The sequence below is a fragment of the Pezoporus occidentalis genome, unplaced genomic scaffold (genome assembly GCF_034315485.1).
Source record: "Pezoporus occidentalis ecotype Australia unplaced genomic scaffold, CSIRO_AGI_Poc_V1 ctg124, whole genome shotgun sequence".
Classification (NCBI taxonomy): Eukaryota; Metazoa; Chordata; class Aves; order Psittaciformes; family Psittacidae; genus Pezoporus; species Pezoporus occidentalis.
The window spans coordinates 2,681,147-2,693,793 of NW_026913038.1; the positions used below are offsets into that span (position 1 = coordinate 2,681,147).

Below are 12,647 nucleotides of genomic sequence, written 5' to 3' on the forward strand. Positions count from 1 at the left end.
GTAAAAACCCCAGTATTATACACTTCCCCACACCAAATCCAAACGGAAGGAGAAACAGAAAACTGTGTTTTAAAAGAGTCAGCATTTCATTTCCTCTGCCTAGATTCAAAATGCTATATGGGGTCAGCCACCAACAGGATATTCTAGCAATTTCAAATGACACACGAACAACCAAGACATTTTTTAGAATTCCTTCAGAAAGCTATCCCCACCTCCCACAGCATTTGTGCAATGACACAATTGACAACATGAAGAATTGTAAGTAATGCTACTGTAAGTTACTGGGAATTTATTAATGTATCACAAATTGGTTTATGTATTTATCCCCACATTCTACCCACAAAATTTACTTTTTTCTAATACCTATCCAATCTGACTGCTGAGCTGGGATTCCTCTTAACAGGATTTCTAATTAAAGCTGAAAGGATACCACTGCCTCTAAAGACGCTTGCCATTTACATATTTAGAGACAGTACATGGCTGTTCCACTCACCTGGAAGTCCAACTATCAACATTACAGTGGTGAAGAAAAACTAACAAACAAAAAACTAGCACCATCAATCTGTGTCCCAACAAACAATACATTAAGCCAAGTATGGCTAAATCTACTGCAAGGTGTATTTTCAGATTTGCCTCATCAATAGTGCTCATTGTTCCACCTAATTCTGAATTAAAATAAGTAGACATAAGTAGACTGCATACACAAACCCTACATACATCACATTTTGATCTCAAAACATCTTAAGTAATTGATGCAAATTTCAGGCTACTGCACAGTTTCTCTTGGGCATATGCAAAGTCTGCCCACTACTAAAAACTGTCTCTGTAGGACTTTCCTAGGAGTTTGTTATCTTTTATGCTTACACCTCATCTGTCACCTCCTTATCTTTTCTCCGAACTCATCCCCATTCTCCCATTTCTTCTTTATCTCCAAGTTTAAGAAAAGCACTTCAGGCTTTTCCTTCTGCTCCTTTCATGCCATCTCTAGCCTGATAAACACGATGGGAATATGCAAACCGGGGCTAACAAAAGACTTAACAATTTAATGTCAAGGAAAAAAGTGAACAGAGTGAGCAAAAAGACCAAATACAGGTAGTTTATGCAGTCTGGGAGGGGAGGCTGGCAAGCTCTGTCTTCTAAAATAAGGAACAGACACTACTCATGGAATACAGTTCCAAATTAAAGAGTGCTTTGAAGATGATCCAGAATGGCCAGAGATTATCAAAGCAAGAATTCAAAAAAGGAAAAAAAAACACCAAACCCACTTGGTGGACAATGATACTAAACAAAGCAGAAGATTAAACACACTTCTGCAAAAAAGGATGGAATTATTTTAACAAAGACAAAAAAAAGGAAAGCAAGAAAACTTAGAAAGGTTTTAATCAGATCAGCAAGGCAGCTGTCCTGGAATTCAGCATGGCTCTGTTGGGTGTAATACTTTTGAAGATCAAATCACTGACTTAGACATTAAAACTTTTAGCAGTATTTCAGTGCTTTGTTGTGTTTTAAAAATCTCTGCCACATAATTTGCAGCATACATTCCTAGGAAGCATTTTGTCTAAGGAGTATGAAAGGCATTTAATTTTCCATACAGGCTCTGGAGATGGGACAGCATGGCAAGGGGCCTGCAAGAAATGTTTTAAGACGGGACAAAAAAAACGTAGGTCTCATACTCCAATGAAGTGAACAGGAATCCTAACTGATTTCAAAGCTGGACCAGGATCAGAAAACCCTGGGATATTTGTACTGCTCTGTGGTGGCAGGGGAAGGAATTTCCTGGACTCAAAGGGTGGTTACATTAATACACTCTTGCTCATTGCTCAATGGCTCCGTTTTAGACAGACAGCATAAATCAAGGTGTTGCTCTTCTTCAGCTGAATTAATACCCTACCTCAAAATCCTCCACTAGTGAAGAACAAGCATCCAGTTGCTTGATATCTGCATTGTCAAGGCCTGTATTTCTATAAAAACGCAGGTATCATTAGAAAGTTTAAACTCCTCAGTAATTCTTGTGTCAAAGTAGCACTAGCAGAGGTAGCCAACAGTACCCATTTCCTTACCTTATTTTCTTCTACTACTATAGCATGCATATTTAACATAAGTCAATCTCAAGTTCTGCATGCAGTTCCAAAGGCACATAAATGTCAAAGTTCTGAAATATTCCCCTAACTCTGAACAGCACCATTAACCTAAAACTACTTCCCACACACTGAAAATTAAGTATATCAATAAATCCAATGGAATTAATTTAATGCCAACAGTAATTCACTTCTTCCATGAGGTTTTTTCCATCACTGAAAACAAAAAACTGCCACATCTGGGTACATCAGTTGGATTGTGCTACAATTTCCTAAATTATTCCAGATGATTGCAAAAATGTTTATTATTCAATCTTAATGTTGCATCCCTGTCCTGGGATTTTTGTAGCTTTCATTGTAATATGAGCTTCTGCAGCAAATAGTAAGATGCACAGCAGTAACTACTGCTTTATTTTTTAAATCATATGCATCAGTGTACATGGATCCAAATGTATTATTAAATAATATACAATGTTTCCTGAGTCAGTACAAATGGGTCTTGGCTTTTCCCAATTCGTAACAGAAAATGAAGGTGCCAAAGTAAAAATCTTAACCTACATTGCCTCAGGGCAACCTGAGTTCCAGTCCATTCGTTTTTCCACAGAAAATGGGCAAATCCTCATTGCATTTACACCCGTCAAAACGCTGCCAATCCAACTGCTATAAATTAAAAACCTTTCTCTTGTTTTTTTAATTGACTCCATTTTCTTGATACACGGTGCCGCAAAGCCAGGCAAGCATTGTATGAGTTAGCAATCAGTCTAGTTTCAAGGCCTTAACTGTCAAAAACATAATGTACACACCCGTGTTCTTCCTCTTGCTACACAACAAACCAGACCCAGGGCATTCCCACTGCTTACAGCCTGGTGGGGTGTGTAGGTAAGGAATCAAAATCCTGAATTATGGAGAGTCTTGTGGGGGGGAAGAGAGGGCCCGCCTGTGACTTTAAGACCACAGCCATATTAAAACCCCCCATTGTTGTTTAATCCCGGTACTACACAAACAGAGACGAGCAGGCAGACTTCAGCAGTGCCTCCAGGAAGCACAGGACAAACGATGACCTTTAAATCTGAGCTCACGGAAGAGCCCGCTCCAAACAGTCACTGGAACCTGCTGCTGCGGGCCATGCTCTGCAGTGTTTCCCCCCCCCTCCGACAACTCTGGTCAACTCGCACCAGCTTGAAAACACAACAGAGGTTCGGCCACAGTCACGAAGCAGCAACGCCTATCGCTGAGCACAGCTAAACCCCGCTAAGAGAGTAGAGGTACCTCGCGGTGCTGAACCGTCATCTGCCAACGCACACCGCCCCGGGCCCGGCGCGCCAGGGAGGAGGAGGAGGAGGAAGAGGAGCAGGAGGAGGAGCAGGAAGAAGAGGAGCCAGAGCTGCAGCTCGGCCGAAGGGGCACAGAGACAGTATTCGGGATAGTCCACGCAGGCAGCAATTGCAGGGGGAATTCCAATCCCCCTCTGTTCCACGGGCCCGTCTAAGCCAGAGCTCGGCAGTGCAGAGAAGGCTGACTGTTGAGCCGCACTGCTTTGATCTATGTGTCAGTGGGCTGCCACCTTAGAAACATTGCCCTTCATCCCTGCCAGCGATGCACAAGGCGCTTACCTCCGCGGGGAGCATTTGGTAGCGCCGGGCGGGACGGCTGACGGTGCCCGGGCCGCACCGGAACGGGGCTCCGCAGGACCAAGTGTGTGCTGTGTGTGTTTTGTCTTCTCACTATGTATGGGCAGTGTTCACCTCCTCATACTGTTTGCAAGTTTGGGGGATGGAGTTTTTTCCTTCCACATCAAGTTTTGCCTTTCTAAGCCCCATCACATTAGGCATCTCTTAAAGAAGCTCTTATTTCAAGCCACAAAAAACAAATGTCAATTTAAAAGAGAAAGCTGGGAGTTTTACCAGATTATTGCCAATGGATGTAAAATCGTACATTGTGTATGGTTGTGTTACTTCTAAGTAATGATCTGGTTGCAGTATGTATTAGTACAAAATTTCTCTTCCTGCTGCCCAGGTGATTCCATTTTACTAGGTTGTTTGTTTCCAAACAAAGGCTCTGGCAAACACAAAACATCAGAGCTAAATCAACAAACACTTAAGCTGCCAAGAGAGGAACTAGGGAGGAAAGCGTACCAAAAGACTAAAAATACTGAACATTACCCCAAAATGTTGACTATTGGCTGCATTTGGAAAGAAAGCATACCCTCACTTGTTAGTAGTACTCTAACCCAACTGGAAATAGTGGATTGTAAAAGGAATGGCAGCTGCTGATTTCAAATAAGCCTCATATAGATTGCGTTTTCCCCATCACAGCTCCACCAGCATGAGTTGTAGTTTATTGCTATTAGACCCAGTTCAGCAATATTATGAGATAGTAGAACAATTGGTTTTCCTCTTAATTAATATGCACTCAAGTCTGTAAATCCCATTAGCCTTTCCTGGTTACTGCATAGGAGGTAAAATTCAAGCAGATCCTGAGTAGGAACCATTCAAGACTAATTCATGACAGCTTCCAAAAACAAATAGGGCAAATCTGAATTGTCTACAAAAAATTTGTCTACAGCCTGGTGCAGCAGGCTTTTTACCGTAAACTGGATACATTAAAAACTTACAAATGAGTAATGAGTAAAATGGTTGCCCAAGGAAGCTGTGAATGCTCCATCCCTGGCGGCGCTCAAGGCCAGGCTGAACAGAGCCTTGGGTGACATGGTTTAGTGTGAGCTGCCCCTGCCCATGGCAGGGGGGTTGGAACTTGATGATCGTAAGGTCCTTTCCAACCCTTCTATGATTCTATGATAATCCTTAGAGAAGCTTGTTCTGAGACAAGGCAGCCAAACAAAATCAGCTACTAATGCTCTTCTCAGGAGATTGAGGTGGGATCAGCACAGTTCTGTGAAAGTTCACTCACATGCACAAGGCACCAGAGGCATGAAGATGAGGCAGTGCCATTACAGGTCTGTGTACACGCTTGCCAGGGGCCTTTGACTTTCAGAACTCAGTAACTACATCACATAACCTCATACAGACCAACAGCAGGGAAGAAAGGTTGACCTTAGCCACCAACCTGAATCTTTGCTGTCAATTCTTCATTGCTATGAAAACAAAGCTGGGTTTAAAATATAAGAAAAAAAACTCAAAATCTATTATTTTACATTTTCAAATAGCTCATGTTGATAGATACAGGACCACTTCCCTAAAAGGAAATGCAGCCTTTGTTATTTAGCCCTTGGCAAAATTGGAACTGATTCTCACCAGATTCTCATTAATTTTCTGGCTCATATAGGAAACCAAATGGCCCATTCTACTCAGTTAACACAAACATGTTACATAATTCGTACAGCTAGAAAAGAAACAACTTGTTCAATTTCTTATCTGATAGTCAGAAAACACTGTCAAAACTATTTTGGTCCCTTTCATCAAAGAACACTTTATGAGGTTTACATACGTTCTTCACAGCTGAGATGACAGTTTTTCAGATCAATATGAAAAAGCTGATGACTGCTTTAAAAATAGTTAAGTAGATCCACTTGCTCAGAGAAATCCTAAATGGTGCCAGTTATCATCATTCTACCTTTGCAGCCTTAAAATTTAGAGCTGCTGTTCGACTGTCTCTCCCAGTGTTTGCATGTATACTCTGACCTTGTGCTACTTCCAAAACCTTCCTTTTTGTGTGCAAGTACATTTCTTTAGAGACTATTTCACTTCACAGCATTCATGCAAATACTGAGCTATTCACACCCAAATTTTGCAGGAGTGCTTTGCAGTGCCAGAAGCAGATGTACTGGCCTGGTTCTTTAATCCATTTCACTTTGCATAATTTCCAGGCAATAACCTTATATTCTGAACTGAACCATAGGATATTTCAGTAATAAAACAGTCTGTGGTTATAAAGTATTTAAAGACAGTTCAGTGTCACTTAACAAGGAAATATTTAGTCAATCTACTACTATTACAGTTTTATGCTCAAATTGCCATGTGGAAGACCCAGATTCAGAAATCAGTCTCTGGATCCCAGGCTCAGCTCACGAAGGCCGAATACATTGTAAAGAAGATGCAATTAGTCTCCAGGGAAAGGCTTCTGCAGGCTGTCATTGGCTGTGCACCATGCAGCACACTCACTCGTGTGGATAAAAATAACATATTGAAATGGCAGCTGCTCAGCAAAGGAAGAGGATTTAAACAGGGATAAAAATATACCTTAAAAAGAGGAGGGGGGGAGGAGGTAAAATGCCTACCAAAAGCATTAAAAGGTAAAACTGAATGTACTGAATCAATGATACTTAAGAATCACCTTTGAACCTCAAGCAGGAAACACTATTTCATATAGCAAGACAACTCAAGACCATAATTATTACTCTCTTAAACAAATCAAAACTAGCAGAACCTAATCAGCTCAGTCAAGAAGTACACACTGTGAAAGGATTTCGTTAAATTTTGAAGACTTCCTACTTAAAATTTTATTACGGGATCCAAAACCTGCTGCTCTGAACATAGCATTTAAAGATAAAAATTATTTCTAAGAGACAACATGTTCCAAACTGTAACTGGTATCTATTATCATATCCATACTTTGTTTTGAAGGTATATTTTAACATCGTACTTCTTTCTCTTGAAATCTATTACAATATGAAAGGGGGTGGTGTTAGTGTTACATACTAAACTAATGTTGAGTCAATATTAAAGCCTCTCAAAGACTCACAAGATAGGAGTGAGACCTATTAGATCATCTAAATTATTTCCATGCCATTCTGAGATTGCTCTCTACAGTATGTTTTATTAGTGTCTTGCCCAGGCTATTTTTGAAGTCTCAAACCCAGAAGCTTTTCCTTTCTGAGAGCTTCCAACTTTAGTTTAAAAGCACTGTATGCACTGGTGAATCCATTTAAAAAGCACAACAAAAAAACATCTTATAGATCAGCTTATTTAGCTGCAGGTGTTTGAAATGGCATGAAAGATTTGAAATGACAACCATAATTTGTCATATTTCTAGGTCCAAGGTTTTTAAAGATTCCTTTCAATCAGTTTAAATAAAGATGAGACAAGAAAAGTGAAAACAGGAGAGAATCTGTGTTGACATAATCCTACACCAGGATTCACCAGATGAATAAAAACCAATAGGTTTGTGATCACAGACATTTCCTCAGACTTGACTTGTAATATGTTGTCTACCACCAAGTTTTGATTTTTTTCCAGCTCTAAGTTGCTTTAACTAAAGTTATTTCCTCTCCTTCCAAATCCTGCCCTATTTACGGACGATCGTTGCCACATTACCACAACACAGCAGATGCTAGCTTGAGTAAAGATCCATTCCTAAGTATATTGCAGCAGCTAAGTTACTGTATGCTATGGCAGATAAGCAGCAAATCCAGTAAACTGCACATTTCATTATAAGCAAACTTAATGGTTTTGCCAAGGAAATCCTTGAAAAATGAGACTTCACAACAGAGTGCTTCATGTAGGACCACATAAAATTTTCATCTCAGTTTTAAGGATTTTTCTTTATAGTTTTATAACTATTAACTATAAACAGAATAATTTATAAAGAACTTAAGAAATAATTCCCAGAGCAATACCTGATTGATATTACTGTGTTTTGATCAGTAGGATACAACACATACAAAACTTTAGATAAACCCTAAGTGGCTCTGCAGAGGGGATTAACAATCAAGCTTAAGCAGGAATTAACGTGTATCACAACTATACATCTTCTTTGCTGACACACTTATTCCATCATTCTTTAAACATGGTAAGCACGTAAAATATATTTCAATTGCAAAGAATCTTTTCAAAGCGTTTAAACTAAAAGTCTTATTACTGAGCAGAACTACCCTTGTTTAGTTACTGAGTATAAATACATATGAACCTGACTCTGCTGAATTAATATTTAAAGGGAAATTCTGTTTGTTCTACAGCCATGTCACCTTGGGTTGTTATCTTGCCAGATTTCATCAGCTAAAAGCTGGGTTTGGCCTGCCTGACTGTTGAATAGAAGGTCTCTGGACAAATCCCAGGTGCTGCAGTCAAGGAAGGGCACCCAATTCTTGGTTTGAGATACAATACTGGGGCATAGGATGTTGCCAGACAGCATATAAAACAAAAGAAAGCGATTACTACTTGTTAATAAAAGGCTTGTCCCCAGTACATAAGGAGAGAATGTATTTTTGATTTTATTTCATTTGGCATTGCTATTACCTATCTCAAGCTCTCCTTGTCATTTCAGTAGGAAAGTGTATTTCTTGGTATACTGGGGATGTGAAATGCAAGCTGCATTTCAGACAACGGTGAATGCAACAAATGCAGGGTATTGGCAGTTTATCAAAGGTTGGTCGCTATTAAAACAAGTCAGATTACATTAACACTACAAGCCTTGATATCTTGAAAAGAAATATACTTTAAGAAACCACAAATGCAGGTTTGTTTTTTTAGTGGTCTCATGACTGGTAACAAAACTGACTGCTTAGATAATGAGCCTAAGTGTTTACTTATACAAGTAACCACTGAACTGAAATAGATTACTCATTATATAAAACTAGACTTCTCAATTTTATACCGTAAGCAGTTTCTATTCAGGTTTAGATAAAACATGTAGACAATGCTTTGAATACTTTGTAAGTTGACATATTTTCAGAGAAAGATTACCTTTGCCAAAAAAAAAAGAAGGATAAATCCTAACTGCAGGTCAGTTGAACCTCCCTTTCCCAATGCTATAAAGAATTCTGCAATTCAAGGCCACAACAAAAAGAGAGGCAAAGGACTAAAAAAAAAAAAAAAGTGATGAAATTCTCTGTGTTCTTCTCAAAATGACATAGACAAAACTCATGCTTCCCCAAGGCAGAAAGAACTATGACTTCAGCAGGAAAACACTATTAAGCAAGAAGTTACATCTCACTGCGCTGCTCGAGATGCCTGAAGTTGATCATTTTTACAGGCTGCATACATTGCATCTATTACAAACAACACTGGCAACTTACACAAAAGATCAGCTTATGCTTGTTTCCCATTGTTTTGCATAAAGACAAACCACACTCAAATGCTCAAGTGTTGCAATAGCTTCATGTAGACAACTGAAAAAGAAAAGGGGAGGCCTACCCTTTACTTTTCCTACCCCAAACTGAAGTTTCTTATTCTAAGTAAGCAGGTCTTCCCAATTATTTACTGCAGGAAATAGTCTCTTTCTAAATTTACCTTTCAGTGAATCGTTTTCAGCTCTCATTATGTCAATTAGGGAGTTCTCCAGTGAATGCATGTCAAAAGTCCTTGTGCGATCCTGCAAGCAAATACAGACAGAGCCAGTTTAGGCAACACACATTGTTAAACAAGACCACCTGAAACATAAAACCTTAAGGTTTGTTCTACACTACTACAGCATAAATAAAAACAAATACACCGCTGAAGTCAGTCTGATGTAGGAAGGAGACAGAATTGCAAGGAAAAAATCATAAATTAGCTATTTCAGCCCAAATTGAAAAAAATCTAAATTCCAGAAACACATAGAATCTCCTTCACCTCAACTACTACCTCAACAGCTGAAATAATCAAATTTTGCACAGCCAGTTCTAAATATTCCACACAATTAGTACTGCTCCAAATAGCTTGGTTTACTAGGTGATAACTTTGCTCTCATTTTTAATTTATTGAATTCACAAGTTTGGTATTCCAAACATTGCTAGAATTGAAGGAGGACCCAACAAATGGGAGGCAAGATGTCTCATGTACTTTACTGGTTCATTATCTCAAGCCATTTGATGTATACTTACCAAATATTTTTCCTTCATTTTAACCAAAGCCATCATTTAACACATGCATGGTTCAGACTTTCCCAATTAAAACAATAAATTCCATGTCTTATAAATCTGACATTATGTAGTGTAAGACAACGTAAAATATCCTAGCACTGCATTATTTTAATTAGCAATTCCAAAATAACAGATATCATATATAAACTTTGAAACCTTTACAGTATCATAAAAGGTCACTAACGGAGGGAAAAAAATCATTCCCTAAATTATTCACCTATCCATGTTATCTACATATTTATACATTTAGACATTTGTGGAAACACTTGGACAGAATTTTATACATTTATATTAATCAACCTTGAAAGAAGAACTCTAACAATAGATCCAAAGATTTGACTTCATTCCTGTTCTGGCAGGTTAATCGCTTAACTAAGGGCAAGCATGGAAAGTATCTGTTCAAATTAAGAAAGCAAAATGTGAGCAATTCAAGACAGACCTTTGCTCTAAACTGTTTCTCCATGACTGTTATTATTACAGCAGTGAATGTATGTTTTTTGTCCCTAACTCTAGCTGTGAAGCTGAAATTTCTCCAGAGCACACACACCCAGCTTTGAGCATTTTTAAACCAGTGGTGAAGTAAAAAACTGTATTACACAAAGACTGTTGTGTATCAAGTTATAACGCCCTTTACTTCCAGTGATGACATGCTAAAGCAATATTGATCGCAGTGTTGCAGGAAGTATTCTTTATATCAGACAATGATCAGTCACCTCAGACTTTAAACACCTAATACAATTTTAAGGGCATGAACCCACTAACTCTTGAGTTCTGGTCCATTTCCAGATTCATAAGTTACGTTCTGACCTAAAATGCTATTCTTCAATTACATTTTTTTCCTCTCTTCAGAACAGTTTATTACTGATACAGAACAGGTGAACTCTTTCTACCCGGATAGCATTAGAAAGACCAGAGTTTGGAACTTTATTAGTCCAGCCCAATATCAAATTTGCTATAAAAAGCATAGTGCTGCCCTGTCTCTGCACAGCATTTCTTTCCTTGGTCATTTATATTACAAATCTCTGTGCCACACCTTAAAGAAACTTACCACAAGCATTTAAATTCTGTGTTTTACTTTCACACATTTCCTACTGGTTTCTTCCTTTCCCAGTAAAACTTAGCTTATTGTTTTGGTTTATATATTACTAGTTCATAACTCTTTCAAACTCTATTTACACTTAAATAACTTAGCAAGATGGAGTAAAAATCCTTGGGTCTGCATCCTGGGCCCATTAGGATCCAGCAGCTGTGTAACTCAGGAATGGATACTAGAAAACAATCGCTACATTTTCAGCAGTCCTCACAGCATGACAAAAATAGCCTAAAACACAGGTAGGAGCATTTTCTGAAAACCTGACATCCCTCAGTAGCTACTCCTTCTTCCATTCCGACTGTCATAGGTGTATTGTGTTTCTCTGTGTGTAACTGACCTCCAGTCCAAGCTATGAACAGCTACAAAATTGTTATTTCACAAAGTGCAGAACCTCGGTAGTAGCAAGTCTTTGCTGAATTTGTGGCACTTAACATTTCAGTTGTGCAAGAGATGTGAAGGAAGAAACCGAGTCCAAGTCATTTCTAGTTCATTGTGCTGTATACACGCTGCAGTATGATGAGCCCAAAGATAGCCCCTTGTCTGTAAAATACTCGTATAGGATGAGCTATAGTAATGAACAGGGAGGTTTGCTACAGTGGTAAGTTTCTGATTTTGAGAACAGAGAGTTCAAACATTTGAAAAAGAAATTTGAATTGAACTAGTTTGCTGATAGGAACACCGCATCTCCAATGGAACCTTTTTCTGGTGAGGAGTTTATGGTTTTCCCCTTCTGAGTGCACCAGCTAGTTGTCACTTTTGTAGTATAAGGTCACTAAGATTCTCCTCGTACTACAAACATTTTAAAACACAACCCTGCACACTGATTCAAAAGTTTAATCGGTCATATTCCTACCTGCAGCTATCAGCAATCACACAAAAAGGAGGACTGGCTGAACTGTGGCCCACATTCATAATCAGGCCCTCCAGTGGTTCCCATAACTTGTACAGCAATGGAGAAGACTGCCATAGGATAGAGCATCCTCAACATACTGGTGTGCTACTATCCATTTCTTGCCTGTCTTTCCAACAAAAGGTCTCTGTGCTTACAGCATATTTAATCATCTTTGTCAGTTCATGGTGCTGAATTGCCCCAGCCTCAGCACCCTTGGGAAGACCCCTTTTTCCTGGGTTGTTTGAAACAGTTTGCTCCTCTATGTCTCTGCTTATCAATTAGAAGTTGGCAAATCATGCTAAGCACAACACTAAGAGCCACTATTACTGTTACATTGAATTTGGATATATTAATATATGAAATTAATGCAGCAATCCACATCTCTGGAAATGCAGCATAATTCAAGAACTTGGTATATAAATAAACAAAATACCTCTTATCCTATGAAAAGATGTCAGTCATGTATACCCTAAATAAAGACCAGCCAAAATGCTATGCCTATCTGGTTCAGAGGCTTGCACAGTGCTTCTTCTAAAAGAACTCCATTAATGGAGTTGACTACTTGCCCCAGTGCCGAAAGGGTTCATGCTACTAGAGAAAGTCACCACTGGTAGTCTGAATTTCAGAGTATTTTATGTTACTTAAAGGCCTTTGATAGCGAGACTGCTTTGAAAAAAGTAGCACAAATTGTGCCTGTGTTGACTTCCAAATTGACCTGTACATTTTATCAGAAACACATCTTATATCTGAAATGCATATATATGTATTATATAAGCAACATAGACT

General features: G+C 38.8%; 1 protein-coding gene across 8 annotated transcripts in view; it reads right to left on the reverse strand.

Annotated features, from left to right (window-relative positions):
* Window positions 1-12,647, reverse strand: part of CPEB4 (cytoplasmic polyadenylation element binding protein 4) — a 42,831-nt gene that overhangs the window by 20,630 nt on the left and 9,554 nt on the right. For 5 of the 8 annotated variants that reach the window (XM_062607712.1, XM_062607711.1, XM_062607715.1 and 2 more), the window contains exon 2: window positions 9,266-9,347. In XM_062607712.1, the coding sequence (XP_062463696.1) occupies window positions 9,266-9,347 (82 nt within the window). Of the gene's footprint in view, window positions 1-9,051; window positions 9,212-9,265; window positions 9,348-11,306; window positions 12,514-12,647 lie in introns of those variants that run through there. The other 3 variants (XM_062607714.1, XM_062607717.1, XM_062607719.1) reach the window with 3 other exon arrangements.